We start from the raw sequence: 22,578 nt of genomic DNA on the forward strand, positions 1-22,578 counted from the left end.
GGAAGGAAGGTTGGGCAATCTACTTCCATAGTGATACTGCCTTGGAAACCCAAGGAGGGGTCGCTATGAGTCGGGGCCGACTAAATGGCATATAACAACAACAACAATCACAGAAAAGGGTGAGGTAGACCTGTGTTTTGGGTGCAATTCGGACTTAAGAATAAATTTATTTTTGAGGAGAACTAATACAGCTCCTCCTAGCTTCTTTTGATCTTTCTTGCATCATTCAACATTTTGCCCACAGGATACATCAATATTGTAAATCGAGACCTGAATTTTTCCTTCAGTACTTTCAGCTTGAGAAATGCTGTGTGTGTTCCTCCCTTTTCGTTTTCTAACTCAAGGCTCTGCATATTTCATTATAATACTTTGTCTTCTCGAGCTGTGTTTGAAATCTTCTGTTCAGTTCTTTCATTTCAGCACAGTATCAAAAAGACTTGGTTAATGTCCATCTATTTCAGGAGGTAGCATATGATGAAGAACCAACGATAATGAAGGAAGAAGTCCAAGCTGCACTGAAGGAATTGGTGAAAAACAAGGCTCCAGGAATTGATGGAATACCCACTGAGATGTTTCAACAAATGGATGCTGAACTGGAGGCACTTAATTGTTTATGCCAAGAAATTTGGAAGACAGCTAGCTGGCCAACTGACTGGATGAGATTCTTATCTGTGCCCATTCCAAAGAAACATGATCCAACAGAATGTGGAAATTATCAAACTATACCATTAATATCATACACAAATTTAAACCCTTGCTGAAGATAAGTTAAAAATAATTCCAGCAATATATTGACAGGGAGCTTCCAGAAATGCAAGCTGGATTCAGAAGAGGATGTAGAATGAAGAGTATCACTGCTGATGTCAGATGGATCTTAGCTGAAAGCAAAGATTACCAGAAAGATGTCTACCTGTGTTTTATTGACTATGCAAAAGCATTTGATTATAAGAATCATAACAAATTATGGACACACTGCAAAGAATAGGAATTCCACAACACCTGACTGTGCTCATGAGGAACCTGTACATAGACCAGGAAGCTGTCCTTCAAACAGAACTAGGGGATACCGCATGGTTTACAATCAGGAAGCGAGTGTGTCAGGATTGTATTCTTTCACCATACTTATTCAATCTGTATGCTGAGCAAATAATCCGAGACTATATGAAGAACATGGTATTAGGATTGGAGGAAGAACTATTAACAACCTGTGATACACAGATGACGCAACCTTACTTGCTGAAAGTGAACAGGACTTCAAGCACTTACTGATGATGATCAAAGACTTCATTATAGATTACACCTCAGCATAAAGAAAACAAAAATCCTCATAACTGGATCAATAAGCAACATCATGATAAATGGAGAGAAAAGATTGAAGTAGTCAGGGATTTCATTTTACTTGAAACCACAGTCAACACCCATGGAAGCAGCAGTCAGGAAATCAGGTATCGTATTGCACTGGGAAAGTCTGTGCAAAAGACCTCTTTGAAGTGTAAGTGTTGAGAGCAAAGATGTTACTCTGAAGGCTATGGTGTGCCTGACCTAGCCATGGTATTTTCAATCACCTCATATGCATGTGGAAACTGGAAAATGAATAAAGACCAAAGAAGAGTTGACGCCTTTGAATTGTGGTGCTGGCAAAGAATATGGAAAATACCACAGACTGCTAGAAAAATGAACAAATCCGTCCTGGAGGAAGTGCAGCCGGAATGCTCCTTGGAAGAGAGAATGGCCAGACTTTGTCTCTTGAATTTTGGTCATGTTGTCACAAGGGACCAGTCCCAGGAGAAGGATATCATGCTTGGTAAAGCAGAGGGTCAGTGTGTGCCCATGACCATGTATAGGGTTGGCAGGGGGAAAAAAAAAAAAGTAGAGGTCAGCAAAAAAGGAAAAAAAAAAAAGTAGAGGTCAGCAAAAAAGGGAAAGACCCTTAACAAGATGGATTGACATGGTGGCTGCAATGATGGGTGGAAGCACAGGAAGGGTTGTGAGGATGGTGCAAAACTGGGCAGTGTTTGGTTCTGTTGTACACAGGGTCTCTATGAGTCAAAGCCAACTCCACAGCACCTACCAACAATAAAATTATTTCTGAGATTTGGGGTAAAGCTGAATGACCGCTAAGATCTAGTGCTAGGACTGGCAAAAGGGACTGCAGTGAGAAAAAGAAAAAAGATATAGGGACTGAACTCTGAGTTTATCCTTCTTTCCTCTCCTCTTCCATTCTATCAGATGCCATGCATTCTGTCATCACAGATTCCTCCAGAGCAAGCCCAGGGAAGAGTTAATCCTGTAGTCATTACTATGCTGATAAAAGAAAAGGTAATCAACGCCTGTTAAGAAAAGTTCCTTGGACACATGCTTTACAGAGTTAATAAGGATGATTTTAATCACTAATTGCTTAGAAAATAATGCCTCTAAATTTTATGTCTTTGGTTTTTGTATTCATTCTAATAAATCTGATTTGGATAGATAAATCAAGGGTTCCAGCTAGATCCCAATTAAAACTGTTAAGAATTCTGAGTAATCTAGATTCAGATTATGTCGTGTTTTATTGTATTATATTATTGTTGTCAGTTGCCACTGAATCAGCTCCAACTCATGGTAACCTTATATGTATAACAGAATGAAATACTGACCAGCCAGCTTTATGATCATTGCTATGTTTGAGGTCCACTGTTTTGGCCACCATGTCAATCTAACTGACTGAGGACCTCCCTCACCTTCAATGACCCTCTCCTTTACCAACCATGATGTCCTTTTCAGGGACTGGTCTTTCCTGATGATGTGTGCAAAGTAAGCAAGCAAAAGTCTTGCCATATTCACATCTAAGGAGCATTCTGGTTGTTATTTCTTCTAGGACTGATTTGTTTTTTCTTCTGGCAGTCCCCAATGTATTTAACATTTTATCAACACCACAGTTCAAGCATATCGATTCTTTATTATAATTCTATATTAGTATTGTTCTCATATTATCCACTATCAGCAACATCTTTTTAATAGATGTTTTAACATACACTGCTTTTACTGAGAGCAAAGTGATTCTTTATGACCTCCATCACTTACATTCTGAAGCTCCAGGCTTGAAATAAGATGTAGGCTATTGCTTTTTTTATAAGCACAAGCCTTTCTCTGATGCCCAATTCACCCATTCTCTCAGATTTATAATCCCTCTCTTTCCATCGGCTCTTCCCACTGTACTTTTAGGTTGTAGACATCCTTGAAAAGATCACTGACTGAGACTCTAGTAACTCTCTACTTCCCATTCTATTTTTTAACATGGAGACTCAAAATTTTTCATTTAGAAACTGGCTATTCTATGCTTATCTGTTGCAGGGCCTCAATGTTCTACTGAAATCACAAACTACCAAATCCAATGGTCTTTCCTCAGTTTTTCTTCTTCACCTTCCTATAACACTGCTATTTCTAGAAACTCTCTCCTCTGTTGTTCAGTGGCACTAAACAGAGTTCTGTCCAGTGAACTTTTTTCCTTTATAAACCTCCTTTCATCAATTCCTGCAGGCTCTTTTTCAGTCACCTAACTGTGGGAGGATTAAAGGCACTTCAGCCCCTGTAGCTCTTCTCTCTCCCATGGCGACCTCACTCAGTTTTAAGAATTCTTATGGATGACTCAGAAAATTGTACTTCAATCCCTACTTGAATTTTCACTGATAAGAGGAATGAAAAAAAAACACTATTTTTTTTTAAAATTTTATTTCCTTCAAGTACGCTATCTCTTATTTCTGTTAACATTTTTACATGACAAATGTACTCTCAATATCCTGGATACTGGACAATCATTTTTTATCTTGCATTTTTCTCAAAACTTAAATCAAGGTTCCCTATCTATTGCAGTCTTGTATACTCATTATGGCTTAGCTTAAATATCATCTCTTGTGTGAAGCCTTCAGAAAACACAAAAGACCAGGATGATTTCCCTGTTAACCTTTATACTTTTAAATGAACATATATCTATGTCTACTCTAATTTTTTGTAATAACCATGTGAAGGGAAAGGGCTCTACTGCATTCAGTATATTCGATATAAGCAATATTTATATAATAAATAACTGGATAAATAACAACATACAAGAAAGTAACAATAAATAAATAAATAAATAAAGGTCAACCCTTAAAAACAAAAGGCATGTTGGATGTTGGTGAGTCTTAAACTGTTCCACTATAGCTCACTTTCCCCAGGCCAGGTAAGAGATGAAACTGCAATAGCACTAAGTGAAATTTAAAAGCAATGACTTTAATATGAGCATACCGTACCTTTAGGCCCTTTCCCAGGTGTGGGTTCTACAGTAGTTTTGCTCCATATAAGTATGATTCCACCTGAGTCTCCAGTAAGAACATCTCCGTTTCCCAAGAATGCCAAACACTGTACAAATTTTGGTTTTTCATATTTCTACAATGAAACAAGTTTTAGGTTTTCCCTTTTAGCATTATAAGTTTATGCTTACTCAATAATAAAAAATTTAGATTTTACGAAACTACTGAAGTTGTAACAATCTGATTCTTACCCCAAAAATTCCCTGTTTTCTTGTGAGTGAATTGCCACTCCAAGTCCAGAAAAAAATATGAGATTTGCCACATGTTATTATGGTATTTGCCTCCGTTGGATGGAATTCCACAGCCAAAACAACTTCATTTGTTGTCTGTAAAAAACAAAGTTTTACATGAATGTATATCCTTATTTTTGCCAACTTCCAATTACAATGATTGAAAACCAAAGAAAGGGAAAAATATTTGAGAAAATGGCTTTTCTTCCAGGATCTGTATCTCTTAAAAAATTTTAATAGATTTTTTTGAATAATGACTTACATTTGGTGTCCTTAGACTTTTATATCACCTTAGATGCTATATATTTCTAATAATTATATTAGGAAAACATTTCTAGAAATTAGTTTTAGATTATTTTAATTTCCTACACATTTGGGAAAAAGTATACTAAAACCATGAAATTGAAGTGCAATGTACATTCTGTCTAAAAGACTGTCATTTTGACCAAAAAAAAAAAAAGAAAAAAACATCTTTCTTTGTACTAATTTTATGGCCCATTCATCCAACAAAATATACTAGTATGGACATTTGTACCTCAGACTGAAGCCTTGAAAAATAGACAGACATTATTGACTTTTGCAGAAATGGAAAAAAAGTTATCTTATGCTTGTTGTTGCTGCTGTTACGTGCCGTCGAGTCAGAGCCGACTCACAGCGACCCCTCCTTGGGTTGCCAATGCAGTATCACTACAGAAGTAGATTGCCCCATCTTCCTTCCGAGGAGTGGCTGATGGGTTTGAACCGCCAGCCTTCTGGTTAGCAGTCAAGTGCCTTAGGCACTATGCTACCAGAGCTCCCCGTTCCTTAAAAAAAAAATTAAAGATCTGGAGTGAAGAAAGGAAGAAAGCAGGCATGAGAATGAAAAGAACAGTTCTTTCACTGAATTTATCTGAATTGAAGATATTATTTTTAAAACAGTATTTCAGTAAATCATAACTGCATTTTTACTAAATTGATAGTTTATGATAAAAATCACATATTCAAACTTAATAGTGCAGTGAAATCTACATGCCTGTCAAGCTGCTTATTGTTAGCTGATACGCACCTGGACTGGCTATTAATGTCCATTTTCTTAACTTAGCAAAGATGAAGAATTTTATGTGTATGAAAGCATTTTCTCAATGCAAGCCAACATGGGAATCTTGTAAACAAAACAAGCTACAGAAAATATATTTTATGCTCTTACATTTTAAGAATGACATTTTTCATTAAACAAATTATGTTTGAATTGTTGAATGGAAAATTGATTTGCTCTGTAAACTTTCACCCAAATCACAATAAAAAAATTAAGTAAGAAATGGCACTTGAAAGCGTTGATCTAGTATTTGTTTCCTTTTTCATGGCTCCAACATTTCTGCAAATTTTACATTTTTACTACTAATATTTAGGTTCAGGTGCCTTTGCATAAACACACAAATGAAACACACGGAAATCTAATCTCAATGCTTCTCTTTTTGTAGCTAGAATTCAGGTTTAAAAACTGAAAGAAAAGTACAGCACCTTTTGCATGTTGTACAGTTCTCACACTGATTAGTGTGAAACTATATATGCATAGCAGGTTTAAGTAAAATTTGAAGATGTGTTAATCCCAGGATGATCCCACCCTCTTCCAAGATGATGCTATCTTTTAAAAATTAATTCAATAGTCTTTAATAGTCCTCAACCTGGATGAAACTTCTTAACCATTTAATCTCATGACAACCCCAGATAAACAAAGGTTAGAAAATTACAAATATTCCTAGTATAACCACCCACGATATAAACAGAAATATCTACGACATTAAACCATTTTGGTTACAGATGTAGCCTCTGTGTCTTGTTTATGAAACCTGCTTAAGAAGACGCTCTCCTATATTTTCTTCTAAAACCTTTTCTTTCCTCTTCACACCCAGATCCATAATTCATTGAGAACTAATTTCTTGTGAATACTGTGAGGTAATTTTTTCCATATGAATATCCAATTAATCTAGCATAATTCATTGAAAACCTCATTTTTCCCCTACTGCACTCAAGTGTTACATTTTGCCATAAATCAAGTGACTGATTTGTTTTTGTGGGTGTTTCTGTACTTTCCAGTCTCTTCTATTGCTGTTTTTCTATCCTTGTACCAACACCACAACGTCTTAATGACGATAAATACAAAATTATGTGGTTTTGGTATCTCCAAGTTTAATCTTTTTCTTTAAGATTGCCTTGATTTTTCTTACCCCTTCATATTTCCACATATATTCAGTTTGTCAAGTTCTATAAAAATCATGCTGGAATTCTAACTTATTGAGTATAGATAAATATGCAGAAAAGTAGTATCTTTGCAATATTGAGTCTTCCATCCATGATTATAGTCTCCCTCAATCTTTTAAGGTCTTAATTTCTGTCAGTAAGATTTTGAAATTGTTTAACTTAATTTTAAACATACATAAAGTAAAAACTTATACATGAACTCCTCCAAATTCTTGTGACTTAATCAAGGAGAGAATTCATTTACAGTTAATTCTACTATAGTGGTATATAAAAGGTCAAAACACAGGGAGAAGGTAAGAAGGTAGAGTGAGAATTCAGTGATCTAACCCCTGAATCAAGTTACTTCTGAGGTAAAATCCGCCCCTGACTGTTATTATATATATATATATATATATATGTAAAAAAAACTCTCTGCCTAGCATCAGATCCAACTCGCAGCAATCCCTCCTGGGGTTTCTGAGGCGGTATCACTACAGAAGTAGATTGCCTAACCTTCCTTCCAAGGGGTGGCTGGTGGATTTGAACCACCAGCCTTTTGGTTAGTAGTCAAATGCCTCAGGCACTATGCTTTCTTTTCCTCATTATATATCATGAATCAATAAATTCTGTTTTAAGTTACCTTAGTTATTTTGCAGTCACTTGCAATGGAAAGCATTCTAATATTAACATTTAGTATATGGAGTTTAGAGAGCTCACTCACTGACTAGATATGAGAAGTGAGGGAAAAGGAGTCAGGAATGATAGCCACGTTTCTACCTTGGGCAACTAGGTAGGTGGTGGTGTCAATCACTCAAGAGGAGAAACTGGCTTGAGACTGGGATAATGATTAGCACAAATTTGGATACATTGATTCTGACTTACAAGAGAGGACATTCAAATAAAGATGTCTACAAATATAGTTTCTATGAGACACCTTTTAAGAGATCTGGGCTGAATCTGATGTGGGACTCTACAGGCTGACAGACTTTCTCTTATAAGTTATAGTTCTAGCCTGACCCACACAAAGGGATCAATACTATTCTATCACAATTATAAATGCTGTAATGCTGAACAACACAATTCCACAACCATGCAGAACAAAAAACTTACCAGCCATAGTCCTGAGGTTAAATTTCTCCCCTTTAGATTTTTAAAACTTCCTAGACGGAACTAAATAACATATTTTATCACAGAAGCTAATTTTGAGATTGGGTATCCATTCACTTGAGCATTTCAGGAGCACGTGTCTGAAATTTCACTGAAATAGTTTCAAGCTACCTATTTTATCTTGTAATTTTCCATCTTGCCACTTCTAATTGTGCTGGTAATACTATAAGAATTAAAACAAATCAAAGTCACTGCCACAGAGTCGATTCCGAGTCACAGAAACCCTCTTTGGGTTTCCGAAGCAGTAAATCTTTACAGAAGTAGATTGCCTAGTCTTCCTTCCACAGAGTGGCTGGTGGGTTTGAACTGCAAACCTTTTGGTTAGCAGTCAAATGCCTTAGGCACTATGCCATCAGAGCTCATCACTGTAATAATAATGACATGTCAATAAACCTGAGAAATTTGGTCAGTGTGGGTATGCTCTTGAAATGTAAGGATATGCAAGCCTTAAGGATCCATAAAACAAATATAGTCAAGCATTGCTTAATGTCTATGATAGGTTCTGTGAAATAGGATGTTACAACACCATATTATATAGTTAGTCCCTGGATTATGAATGAGTTCCATTCCTAAGTCTGTCTTTAAGTCAAACTGGTATGTAAATTAGAACACTTAGATATGGTTTGTATCTAATATCAATCAGTCAAACGTCTGTCTTTGTATATAGTATATAGTGTACCTTCTATGCATAAAGACAATAAAGTAACATTTCCTGATACACTAAAACACCTTTAACATAAATAATACAAAATACAACATTATACAATAAAATAATAACAAAAACAATAATGTCTTGATGTGCATTGCAAAGTAGCACCCATTTGTTTATTACAAACCACTGTATGGACCTTGAATTTTTAACACAGTAAGGTTTACAGGGGTTAGGACTACAGACATACTTGCCGTCAGATATTTGCCAAATGGATATGAAGTGGTACATGAGTGTAGTTTTATTAGTATTCAATTTAAAAAAAAAAAATTGATTTACCTTTATTTCTGCTACTTTTGATTTTTTCTGTAAATCCCATACAGTAAGCATATGTTCATTGGAGTCATCAATAACACATAAATAGACACCTGAGTCCTAAGGAAAAGTCAGAGGCATTTAAAAATTTTTGGATAAGGCTGCCTTTCAAAGAAATAAATAGCATATTGAAACTGTTAAAATTAAGATAATCAAAAAACTTTTAAACTCATGGCTCTTTGAAACATGAGACTACTATTTACTAAAACTGTATTTTCTTCATAAACATAATTAAGATTCTTTTTTCAAAAAGAATCCTATTTTTAATTTTTTCCTGGGTTGATTAATTTTCCATCTTGCCACTTCTATTATTCAGATAGCAAATAATTCATTTGAGAATATCCTAGCTCTGCATTTTACGCTACCTTTTTGCTATCTGTACTAAAGTTATTTTCCCTTGAGATGGATGGAAAATAATGTACATAATTTCAAATTTTGCTCCTGAGTAAATTTTGATAATTTGATGGAATAAGCTAAAATTAATGGCTAATTTAAAGTTTGGTGATTTCAGTTTTCCATGATATACCTGACTTATATGAACATGAATAAGAGTATTTTCTATTTTTCTGAAACCATTTTAATTTACATAATATAAGTCTCCCAGTTTAAGAAAAAGAACTGTGGGTGATATTAAATGAGTCTCTTTTTTTAAAATGCACTTTGTGATATATCTTATAATGTCTATGCAAGAGAGAAACAGGGTGGTTAAGAACCAAAAAAAACCCAAACCCACTGCCATGGAGTCGGATCTGACTCACAGCAACCCCTCCTTGGGTTTCTGAGGCGCTATCACTACGGAAGTAGATTGCCCAACCTTCCTTCTGAGGAGTGGCTGGTGGGTTTGAACCGCCAGCCATCTGGTTAGCAGTCATGTGCCTTAGGCACTAAATCACCAGAGCTCCTTAGTGTGGTGAAGAGTTATGTAATGAGGAGTAACAAAGATTCCTCCCTTCTCTTTACCTTTCCCTTAGCCTGAACTGGAAGATTAACTGAATTAGGAAAAGTTAAGCGTATGAAGCAATCCAGGATAATCTTAACACTTAACAACAGTATCAACAAAATGACAACTGCTGTTACACATTTTTTAAAACAAAAGTAATAAAAGTATTGCTAATGGTTTCTGTCCTTTTACCTGCTTTGCTAACTGCCTTTCTCCTAATTTCTGTCTTTGGTACTTTACATATTCAGTGCCTTCAAGCAAACAAAATTCCAAAGTGTACCCCATATTACCTTTTCTACCTTAAGAGTCCCTTCATCCTCCTTGTCCACGTGCAAACCCCCATAATCTAGAATATAGCTGCTGACAGCTATGAACTGAAGGGAAAACGTGAATGCGTAACCAGATTCTAAAAGCGTAAATGTGACGCAATAAGATCTAGAGGGGTATCTGTATTTGAAATTAAAAGGTATGGATCCTAAAATATAGATTTCCTATATACTACTCTATAATCATAATTACATGTAACTCAAAAAGAAATCAAATGTCTAAATGAGTTAACATTTTCTCCCTCCTTCCCCACCAAGAACAAAGCCTAAGCCTTAGATAAAACTGCTAGACACTGAATTTAAAACCCACAGTACATCAATTAAAAAACAGGCTAATTCATGATTGTAGTGAACCCAAAGTTTTGATTGTTTCCTTTTCTGTAACATGACACCAAGAAAAGTTAATATTTGTGTAGAACTAGGAAAGTTTCAGGTCTAAATAAAACAGATTTCCTGATCCAAGCTGATAACAAAAGGATGCCTTATTGCTTGTTTCAATCTGTAATATGCTATGTACATATTCCTCTATTTCCTGCTACTACACTGGAATCCTAATTCAAGACAGAACAAAAATGGGTATAATTAAGTACAATATTTTGCTTTGTATCTAAACTAAAATACTTTAGCACTCAGGTTAAGATGCTGGCCAGAGTTAAAAAACAGCTAACATTTCATGTTTCCAATTCAGAGTTATAATTTTCCATGGACATACACACACAAAGCTGAGTTTAACTTCTTTTCTCTTTCTCTGTTCAGTTTTACTTCTTTAAAAACTGTTACTCACTGCTTTTGAAAAACTCAGGCATCCTACTCCACGCTCAAAAGTTCCAAGACCAATAACTTGCAGTGTGGAGAGACTAACAGAATCCCACACTCTGACATGGGGTTGAAGAGGCTGCAAAAACAAAGGGAGAAACAAAGGAAAGCAGGACCAAATGGCATATATGTATTTTTTGTATTTTTTACTAGTTGCCATGGGGTCGAATCTGACTCACGGTGACCACACGTGTGCAGAGTGGAACTGTGTTCCATGGGGTTTCCACGGAGTGACCCTTCGGAAGCAGACTGCCAGGCCTTCCTTCCAAGGTGCTTCTGGGAGGCTTTGAACCACCAATCTTTTGGTTAGTAGTGTAGCACCTAACCACTTGTGCCACCCAGGGATTCCTAAATGGTACTCAGGTGTATGCACATAAACACCACAATCATTCAGAACTGCCAGTCATCTTTATAAAGTAATGCTGCTGTTGTTGTTGTTATGTGCCGTCGAGTCAGACGCGACTCATAGCGACCCCTCCTTGGGTTTCTGGGGCAGTATCACTATGGAAGTTATTTGCCCAACCTTCCTTCCAAGGAGTGTCTGGTGGGTTTGAACCACCAGCCTTCTGGTTAGCAGTCAAGTGCCTTAGCCACTATGCTACCAGAGCTCCCTTATAAAGTAAAAGGGATGGGTAAACATCTAAAAAAATAAGCTATTAAATGGCAGAATCAGATTTGCAATCCAAGCAAACTTGCTATGGATACCTTGCTTTTAACACTGCCATTTTCAATCCTGGAGAAAGGGACTTATTTTACAATAAGTGTCCAATAAATTGCTAAGAAAATAGTCCTTAAAAAAGAATTTGGAACTGAGTCATGAAAGTCATTCAATATAACCCCCTCCACTCCTTTTCTCTTAATGAAAATGAAGCCACAGAATGTCATAAATACAGTCATACATATACTAAAAACTCATCATTGATTAGTATTTGCTGTTGATCATTAGACAGAAGGGACTTATTATAAACCAATTTAATAAAACTGAATAGTAAATGAAATTTCTTCAGTGCTGTCAGTTCCAGTCATGCATCAACAAAGAGCTCTATGAACTAAGGGAAAATGCAGTAGATGCTGGCAACCATTACATTATTCTTTATAAAGAAAAATGTAATAAGTATATTAGCCCTCCCATTTTTACAAGTACAGTTTCCTTAGAGGGAGCATTTATTTTTTAAAAAATTCTCTTTTGAGTTTTGTCTTTTGAAATGTTCCTACATTGTTAACTGTTTTTTTTTTCCCTCCCTGCTTACATTAGAAATTCTTTAGTAGTTAAATTTTACAAGAAAAAATTATTATAATAAACAAAATAAATTAATTAAAATTATAATCAACTCCATTCCAAAAGCAATTTCACTAGGTGCAGAATGCATAACTCACCCTTCCATCTTTATCCACTCCAGCTATTTGTCCAGTTGCAATCCTGATTTTGTCAGGATGTATAGCAAGGCTAAAAAAGCAGTGTTAACAATAATTTTAAATACAGGAAATACGTGAAATAGCAGAAATCTGCCTCTGAACCAACATTTTTCTAACAGAAATAATTTTAAATCACAAAATAAATCTCATTTTGACAATTTTTTAATTTTTCTGTAGCAAATCAAACACATATAAAATATCATTATCTGAAGGATTTTTCCTAAGCTTTCAGTTGCACTTTTTCCTTTGTTAAACTAAATAGACAAATTAATGGGGCACCAATTCAAAGAAATACTAACCTGCAACTGAGGCATGTTAACAAATAAAACAGTTTTCATTTGTTCAAGGTCATTTCTAGTCTGTGTATACACTTACACATGTTCACATTTTTATTATAGTGAAGATGCAATTTTGCAATCTGTGATTTTAACCTATTAAAACAAGCATTTTTAAACAGAACAATTAGAATGGATATGAGAATGTTCACATATTGTAAACAATGTGACCAATATCACTGACCAATCTGTGAAGAAACTGTGTAGAAATTGCTGAATGGGAACCTAAATTGCTGTGTAAGCCTTCATCAAAAACACAATATTATTTTTTAAAAATGTATTTGTCCATTTTGCTACAAAAATGTATTTGTCCATTTTGCTACATAATTCTAATGACTACTACAGACTTAACATCTTCTCTGCAAAAGAACAGCACTGAACATTGCACACATAATGCCTCCAACCTTTTAAATTATTTTTTAATGCTAAATAAACTCTTTTAATTCAAACTTGGGACAAGGAATTTTTTTTTTTCATAAAAATTGAAAATAGTACAATATATACACCCAAATTGCTCATCATACACATAAGAATGACTAGCAAACATTTTAAAAAAATGTTTCCAAGTCTACATCTACAATCTTTCTATATCTTGCAACCAACTGGTGGAATATAAAAAAATTATTTTGTTTCTTGATATGTATTGCTCACTACTTTCCAAAAGAGAAGAATCAATTTAAATTGTCATAAAAAATGTTTTAAAAGTTTCACTACAACTTCCCCATATTAAATACTGTATCTTTTGAATGCTTTGATAATTTGATTGATACGAATAATCTCTTTTTGATTAGGCTAGAGTTTATCAATGTTTCTTTAATTTTCTTGTCTCTTATTTAAATAGTTTATGTTCTTTATCTATTGAGGTCAACTACATTAAAGATAACTAAAAGTCTAACACTTTTACATTTTGCCATATTTAAATAAGATACTGTTTTTAAAAATGCTTTGAAATTGAAATTTCTAGATTAGGTAATACTATTTGCATGGTTCAAATATCAAAAGCTGCTCCTCGGAAGGAAGATGGGGCAATCTACTTCCGTAATGATACTGCCTCGGAAACCCAAGGAGGGGTCGCTATGAGTCGGGTCCAACTCGATGGCAAACAACAACAACAACAACATAAAAAGACATATTTAACAAAGTTTCTTTCCCATCCTATCCTCATTTACTGAGATGCCATCTGCCTTTACGTTTTTTCCCCTAAATAAGCAGTAAGCACTATACTTAGTTTCTTTTTATTAATCACTTTAGAAAATTTTTACATATGTAAAAGACAGGATGAATACATATTTTCCACCTTACCTTTACACAAATGATAGAACACTGTGCACTTTATTCTGCCCTTTAATATTTTATTTAAGAATATGTTTATCTTAGGGATCTTTTCATATTAGTATATGAAGAGCTTCCTCATTCTTTTTTATATATGTTGTTGTTGTTGTTATGTGCCGTTGAGTCGGCCCCAACTTATAGCGACCCTTCCTTGGGTTTCCGAGGCAGTTATCACTACAGAAGTAGGATTGCCCAATTTTCCTTCTGAGGAGTGGCTGGTGGGTTTTGAACCGCCAGCCTTCTGGTTAGCAGTCAAGTGCCTTAGGCACTGTGCTACCTGAGCTCCTTTTTTATACATTATTGTTGTTGTTGTTGTTATGTGCCGTCAAGTCAGACCCAACTCATAGCGACCCCTTCTTGGGTTTCCGAGGCAGTATCACTACGGAGGTAGATTGCCCCATCTTCCTTCTGAGGAGTGGCTGGTGGGTTTGAACCACCAGCCATCTGGTTAGCAGTCAAGTGCCTTAGGCACTACGCTACCAGAGCTCCTTTTTTATATATATATATGGTAACCTTTTTTCGTATAGTAACCTGAGTATAGTATACCTTAACTAGTCTTCAACTGAAAGATATTTCAGTTGTTTCCAAACTTTACCATCATAAACAATGATGGAATAAATAACGTTGTATAGGTATTATTTTAAAGTGTATAAGGCAGTATTTCAATATCTCTAGAAGTTTAACACTGTCTATATAATATCATAATAGTTACATGTTAATTTATTTCAAGATAAAGTTGCCAGAATAGTATAAACAAAAAGAAGAGATGCTTTTCAATGTTAGAAAATAATGGCTTTAAGTAATAAATGACTGAATTTAACTAAAAAGTAACAAAGTTATTAAGCAATTTTAAAGCACACCTAAGCATTTAAAAAGAAGTTCTCATATTTTTACAGTTTGATATTCATGATCCTTATTCAAACAGGATTTCTTTCTCGAAACAAAACAAACAAACAAAGAACTCCTTAAGCCCAAAGTTTATCTTTAAAAACCAATAATCACATTCAGAAATGTGTAAAAACCCAGTGGGTCCCACATATATTTTGATACTGCAGGCCAGAAGAAAAAAAACACAATGGATCTGAAAAAGTAGAAGTGGTCCAAATCTCTATTTATGGAGGATGTATTTTCTTATTGCTGATTCCACACAAACTATTTTGGAGGCCTGTAAGTTATTTTTTCTTTTAAAATTATATTCAATAGAATTCCCCACATTGTTATTGCTAGCTGCTGCTGCTGCTGAGTTGGCCCCCAACTCATATGACTCCATATACAACAGAACAAAATGCTGCCCAAGTCCTGCGCCATGGGCGCTCTGGTGGCGTAGCGCCTAAGGCATTTGACTGCCAACTAGAAGGCTGTTCAAAGCCACCAGCCACTCCCTGGAAGGAAGGTTGGGCAATCCACCTCCATGGTGATACCGCCTCAGAAATCCAAGGAGGGGTCGCTATGAGTTGGATGTGACTCAACAGCATTGAGTTTTGTTTTTTTTTGTTTTTTTTTTTGTAGTCCTGCACCACACCTGAGTTGCCGATCAGATCATTGTGATCCATGGGGTTTTCAGAAACAGATTGCCAGCCCTTCTTTCTACCTTCATCTCAGCATCAAACCTACTCAGCATCAAAACAACACTCAAGTGGCCAAGGACAGGTAGGTGGTGGCTGCACATGAGGTGCACTGACTGGGGCTCAAACCTGCATCCCTCTCGTGGAATATGAGAATTCTACCTCTGAACCACCACTGTCGCCTTATAGAATGCCCCATGTTGTTGTTGTTGTTATGTGCCCTCGAGTTGGACGCGACTCATAGTGACCCCTCCTTGGGTTTCCGAGGCAGTATCACTATGGAAGTAGATTGCCCAACCTTCCTTCCGAGGAGTGGCTGGTGGGTTTGAACCGCCAGCCTTCTGGTTAGCAGTCAAGTGCTTTAGGCACTATGCTACCAGAGCTCCTAGAATGCCCCATAATATCTTTAAATTCTGAACTCTCTACATGAAATAACTTCCTATAAAACCTAAATTTAAAAAATACAAAAATGAAAGCATGACAGAGCAAAATTAACAAATGTAAAACGATACCCACCATTTCACACAGTCTTTATGACCCAAGTAGTGTCGTTGAGTTCTTTCCTCATAATTAAATAGTACTACTACTGATGCTATGAAATAAACTATTTCCCCAGTAGGAAGAAGGTAAACATTAGCTCGACAGTCCTTTCCTCTATAACCATATCTTAAAAGAAAAAGAGTTAAGGTTTTTAATAAATATAATTTTCAAGGTGTTAAATTAGTAATTGTTTCATGGATACGTGAAGGGTATCAAGAATGTATAATGAAGAAGACTGGAATGGATTAGAAAACTTGTATCCCATCATTACCCCACTGTACAACTCTGAGTCTTTTCATATGTTTAAATCTTAGTTTCTCCTCATTCATCAAATATATTTTGAGTTCTTAACACATCAGAATGAACATACAGTGGTGAACAAAACAAATGTGGATCCTCTATCTCCATGGAGTTTTAGCTCCGATGGAGAATACAGTAATGAAATCAAATATATCACAGTAAATGGTGGAAAGGAAAATAACACTTTGTGGCTATCCAAGGAAATGGCTTTATATTGCTAACAGTGAACATATATGAGAAAGGAGTAGAGATGAATATGCCTTTTTATTTTTGCAATTCTCTACTTATACCAAAAAAGTAAATTTAATAAAGAAAATTTTAATAGAGTTTAGGTAAACTAATGCTTCTCAACTAGAGACAAGGCAAATATATTTTCTGTCATGGTACAAAAGGATACACCCACTCCAGTTTGAGCTTCTCAGGAGGCTGTTCTGTTCTGATGTCATCATAATTGTCAACATCAGAAGGAATAAACATTGTAATTGGCCGACCTCTCATAAACATTTTAATATATTCTCCTTCTGTTGAAAAAGAAGACAAAAATTAAGTCACATGTATTTTCTGAATGATCATAAAAAAGTGGTTCATTAGTATGACATAACAAAAACAGAACACAAATAGGTACTTCCATTTTCTCTGCAGTATATTTAATGATTGTTGCTACACATTATATAGTATGAAAATCAAGTCCAAAACATCATAGGAAAATGAACCATTGTTCATTTTCTTAAATAACTATTTTCATAATTAAAATATAACTTAATATGTGTAAGCTGACATAATTCTACCAATCAGCTAGGAAGGCTGAGGTAGAAATATGCAAAAGAAAATAATATTCTGGCAGGTGGAAAGAAGAGGTTATCTGGGAAGACAACAACTGTGTCTAACGCTCTAATTGACTCAACTGATAGTCAATGATACGTAAAAGATAGAGCCTAAGAATCTACCACATATCCTTCATAAGTCAGAATGGGAAAAGCAACAGAGGGACTAAAAGCTTTGCTAGGCAGCATGTAAGCAGAGCTAAGATAGGAGGTAAAGAGCACTAACTTCTCCTTCTTAACAACTGTGCTTACCATCAGCCTTGCCTCTAAACAATCAAATTCAATAAATGTTACACTAGCATTTTCAAGACATTGCTAGGAACCAGTTTTCTAATTACAGGTTCTAAAACATTTTTTATTTATACAAATAGTTGTTTATAAGATCTGTACTAGTCCAAAAGTGAAAATGCTCAAAAAGTCTAATCCAGAATCAAATCAATAGTTTTTGCACATCTTTTACTTCACTTAATAGACAGGACTGTTTCTCATGCCTTTTAATTTTTTCAAACAGCTCTCAATGGCCCCTCGCACACCCCAGTGACCTACATACAGATAGAGAGGTTTAACAAATGCTGATGGTAATTGTGAAATGCTTACAAAAGAACCTAAACATGAAGGAGAAAGAAAGGACTGACCACAAAAGCAGAGAAAATGTCTAGGCTTTGCCAACTTGTCTGGTATGATATGAAAATACCATCAGAGCCAAAGTGAAAATGTGGTTACCACAATTAACCAGAGGCTGAAATACAGCTCTAGCATCTCTAATAATGACCTAAACTATGTAAGGAGGAGAGTACAAAACTATTCAATAGTTTATATAATGCAAACCTTGGAAAATGAAGGCGATATAAATGATTTGCTGAACTGTCTTAAATTATTTCTTCAGAGTCAGATTAATTGTGCTTATTATGGGTGAGAAGTTCAAGTTATTTTTATTATTACTCACAGTGCAAGTGCACTTGGCCTTAAGGTTTGATCTAAGAACAGAGGAAGACCTCCCACACTATGGTTTTAACACCACATGATGTGTGTCTTTATTACTCCTGAATCTGGAGTGGGCTCTGCTTCCTGATGATTTTTAGCATAGATGGACTTAGATAACTAAATGATTACCAGTTTCAACTATGTCTCTTTAGCAACTACCCTTATCTATATGTCATTGTCCTTTTTTTTTTAATAGCTTGCATTCTTATAGGTATCCATTTGTTATCATAGGGAGCTCTGGTAGCGTAGTGCTTAAGGCAATTGACTGCTAACCAGAAGGCCGGCGGTTCAAACCCACCAGCCACTCCTCCGAAGGCAGGTTGGGCAATCTACTTCCATAGTCATACCGCCTCAGAAGCCCAAGGAGGGATTGCTTTGAGTCAGGTCCGACTCAACGGCACATAGCAACAACAACATTTGTTATCATGTCACTTTCTCACTATTATTTTTTTTAAAGATTATAAATTCTTGAATAGATGCTTCTATTTCCATTTACAAGTGGAGGGATGTCCAGCAAAGGGAAAAGTGTTAGCGAAAACTTCAAAGAAAAGAACATACTCTACTTTGTTAACAGACAGCTCTGAATATTATATTGATTCTTTATCAACTGTCAAGCAACATAAGCACAAATAAGTGCAAAAAGCAAAGGGACTTCGATAATATGATATAAAATCAACAATGCATGTTAGCATGAAAATGCTCTCCCTGCCTATAAACCGGTAATATAAATAGTATGTTGAAGGATAATATGGACAATTCCTGGGACTGAGATACAGGCAATATGTTATAGTGGAAAGAACATGAGCTTTGGAAAAGGACTGACCTGTTTTGAACCAGTTTTACTTCTTATTAGCTATATGACTTTGGCCTCACTTTCTTAATACATAAAATGGTAACACTGCTTACTACTAAGGATTATGATCAATTTAAGAAGACATTACATGGTATAGCTTAATATGAAGTCCTCAACCAATACTTCCTCCCTGCCTTTTGAGGATCTGTGATAACGCTAAAGACTCTCTAGGACCTGAATATTATATATGACTTAATGAAGTAATATCTCTTCATAAACTTTAAAATGACCATCCACAGAACAGCAAAAGCAGGCAGATAAACTAGAGTTCTGTGGATTCTATCATCTATACTTTAAAATAGCTTTCATAAATTTAAATGCCTGCCATCGAGTAGGATACAATTCATAGTGACCCCTCCTTCAGACTCTGAGGCGCTATCACTACGGAGTGGCTGGTGGGTTTTAACTGCAGCACTATGCCACCAGAGCTCCCCCCCTTTTTTTTTGGTTTGGCAGCGTCAGACAGGAAATGCCCATGAGAGAAGTGGGAGACCACAGGTCGACTGGGAATGGGAGGCATTGGTTTGTCTCACTTCAAGGAGACAGCAGCCAGTTAGCAAAGGATGTGGGACTCAGAGTTAGTTGCTAAATCTTCTCACTTGGCAAAATAAATAAGAAATCTTATTTACTGTGAAATTTCCCAATTTTTAAGTGTTTCCTCCTTTACTATAAAAAGGAAAATACTGGTGGGCCAAACATACATCTTTGCATACAGATCACCAGTTTGCAACCTCTTCTTTTAAGAGGACAGCTTTTACTTTGGGAGTGAGGTGAAAAATCACAGATGAAGAACCTGTGTTTCTCAATTATCGTAGAATCAAATTTTCACTACAGACTTTTTTTTTTTCCTAGACTTCTTGATCTAAGGACTTTTCAATTTGTTTATTTTACTCCATTGCTACCTTCTGGCTGCCCTCACTCTACGCTACCACAAAAGTCCAGGGGAAAGGGATGGGTCATGGGACTATTCACAGCAGAAAAAGGAAAACAAGAAATTATTAAATTACCCATCTCATGATTGTTGCTCATCTAGTATACAGCTATCAGTATTCAATAATGAAGCTGCTGCTTAATGAAATGTTATTAATCTCAAGACTTTATCTCCTGCCTGGGTACTATGAACATTTCTGGGGACTAAGAGAGAAGCTGTACAGTATTGTGGAGAGAATATAAGCTTTGTGATACAGATAGACATTGAACTGAATTCCAGTTTAACCACTTCCTAGATTATGTACAAAGAAATGAATATTCTTAATTGAATATGATTAGTGATCAAGTCTGCAGCATGCATTACACTTCAACAAAAAGAAAACAAAAATCCTCACAACTGGACCAATGAGCAGCATCAAGATAAATGGAGAAAAGACTGAGGTTGTCAAAGATTTCATATTGTTTGGTTCCACAATCAACAGCAATGGAAGCAGGAGTCAAGAAATCAGACAACATATTGCACTGGGCAAATCTGCTGCAAAACATCTCTTTCAAGTGCTGAAAAGCAAAGATGTCTCTGAAGACTAAGGTGCACCTAACTCACATGGTGTTTTCAATCACCTCATGTGCATGTGAAAGCTGAAAAATGAATAAGGAAGCCCAAAGAAGAGTTGATGCCTTTGAATTATGGTGTTGGCGAAGAATACTGAAAGTAATATGGACTGCCCGAAGAACTAACGTATCTATCCTGGAAGATATACAGCCAGAATGCTCCCTGGAAGTGAGAATGGCCAGATTTTGTCTCACCTACTTTGGTCATGCTGTCAAAAGGGACCCTTCCCTGGAGAAGGATATATTATACTTGGTAAAGGGGAGGGTCAGTGAAAAAGGGAAAGGCCCTCAACAAGATGGAATGACACAGTGGCTGAAACAATGGGCTCAGGAATAGCAAGGACAGTGAGGCTGGCACAGGACTGGGCAGTGTTTTGTTCTGTTGTGCACAGGGTCACTGAGTCACAGCTGACTCAACAGCACCTAAGAACAACACAGTGATAGAGTAGTTTAACAGATCCACCCACATATAGACAGCTGATCTTTGACAAAGGGCAGAAACCCATTCAGTGGGGGAAGACAGTCTCTTTAACAAATGGTACTGGCAAAACTGGACATCCTTTTGCAGAAAAATGAACCAAGATCCACACCTCACACCATAAATAAAAATGAACTCAAGATGGATCAAAGACTTAAATGTAAAACCCAAAACTATAAAGTTCATCAAAGATAAAAGAGGGGCAAACTTAGGGGCCCTAATTTAAGGCATAAATAGACTCTCAAACATACCCCAAAACGCACAAAGAGCAAGAGAGAAACTAGATGACTGGGACCTTCTAAAAATTAAATTCTTATGTGTATCAAAACACTTCTCCAAAAGAGTAAAAAGAGAAACTACAGACTGGGAGAAAATATTTGGCAATGATATATCCGACAAGGGACCTATCTCTAAAATTTACTGAAAACTTCAATACCTCAACATCAAAAAGACAAACAATCCACTTAAAAAATGGGCAAGGGACATTAACAGATACTTCACCAAAAAAGATATTCAGGCAGCCAACAAACACATGAAGAAACTCTTGAGATCATTAGCCATTAGACAGTTGCAAATCAAAACAACAATGAAATATCATCTCATTTGAACAGTAACAGCAAAGTTCAACAAGACAGAAAACAACAAATAACGGTGAGGGTGTGAAGAGACTGAACTCTCATACACTGTTGGTGAGCCGATAAAATGGTACAATCACTGTGGAAAAGAGTGCTCCTGAGAAGCGTTGGGAACAGAAATATTATTTGATCCAGCAATTCCACTAGTAGGAATATATCTTAAAGAGGGAGATGTGGGACACAAATAGATATATGCATACTCATGTTCACTGCAGCACTATGTGCATTAGCAAGAGATGGAAACAACCTAAGTGCTCACCCACAGATGAATGGATAACCAAACTATGGTACACATACAGGATGGAATTCTATGTAACATTAAAAATAATGAAGAATCGGTCAATCACCTTGTAACATGGATGAATTTCAGAGGACATCAAGCTGAGTGAAATATGTAAATCACAGGACAAATATTTATTTATTTATTTATTGTGATTTGGGTAAAGATTTACAGAGCAAATTCACTTTCCATACAGCAGTTCACATATACTTTGTCTCATGTCATTGATAACAGTTTACCACAATGCAACAGCTCCCCCCCTACTTCCTCCCCATAGTTACCACTTCCCAGGGTCCATCCCTCCATACTCTCCTGCCCCCTGAGCTGTCTCCCTGTGCATAAGCAGCACTTCCTTCTCCCATGATTGTTCTCTCCAGGGCGTGTGTCTACTTGAGGTAAATGTTTAACTCACATGCCTGTACTTTGTTTGGCTGGAAACC

At 36.0% G+C, this 22,578-nt stretch overlaps 1 protein-coding gene across 1 annotated transcript in view; it reads right to left on the reverse strand.

The window, feature by feature from the left end:
* The window catches only part of EML4 (EMAP like 4), a 123,505-nt gene that overhangs the window by 42,186 nt on the left and 58,741 nt on the right, over positions 1-22,578 (reverse strand). Inside the window, exons 8-14 of the mRNA XM_042782495.1 lie at positions 16,940-17,063; positions 16,219-16,368; positions 12,432-12,501; positions 11,023-11,133; positions 8,937-9,032; positions 4,523-4,657; positions 4,272-4,407 (exon numbers count right to left, since the gene is read on the reverse strand). Coding sequence (XP_042638429.1) covers positions 4,272-4,407; positions 4,523-4,657; positions 8,937-9,032; positions 11,023-11,133; positions 12,432-12,501; positions 16,219-16,368; positions 16,940-17,063 — 822 coding nt within the window. The remainder of the gene's footprint in view (positions 1-4,271; positions 4,408-4,522; positions 4,658-8,936; positions 9,033-11,022; positions 11,134-12,431; positions 12,502-16,218; positions 16,369-16,939; positions 17,064-22,578) is intronic.

The sequence above is a fragment of the Orycteropus afer genome, unplaced genomic scaffold, assembly GCF_000298275.1.
Source record: "Orycteropus afer afer isolate SDZICR_OR568_19922 unplaced genomic scaffold, OryAfe1.0 scaffold00344, whole genome shotgun sequence".
Lineage (NCBI taxonomy): Eukaryota > Metazoa > Chordata > Mammalia > Tubulidentata > Orycteropodidae > Orycteropus > Orycteropus afer.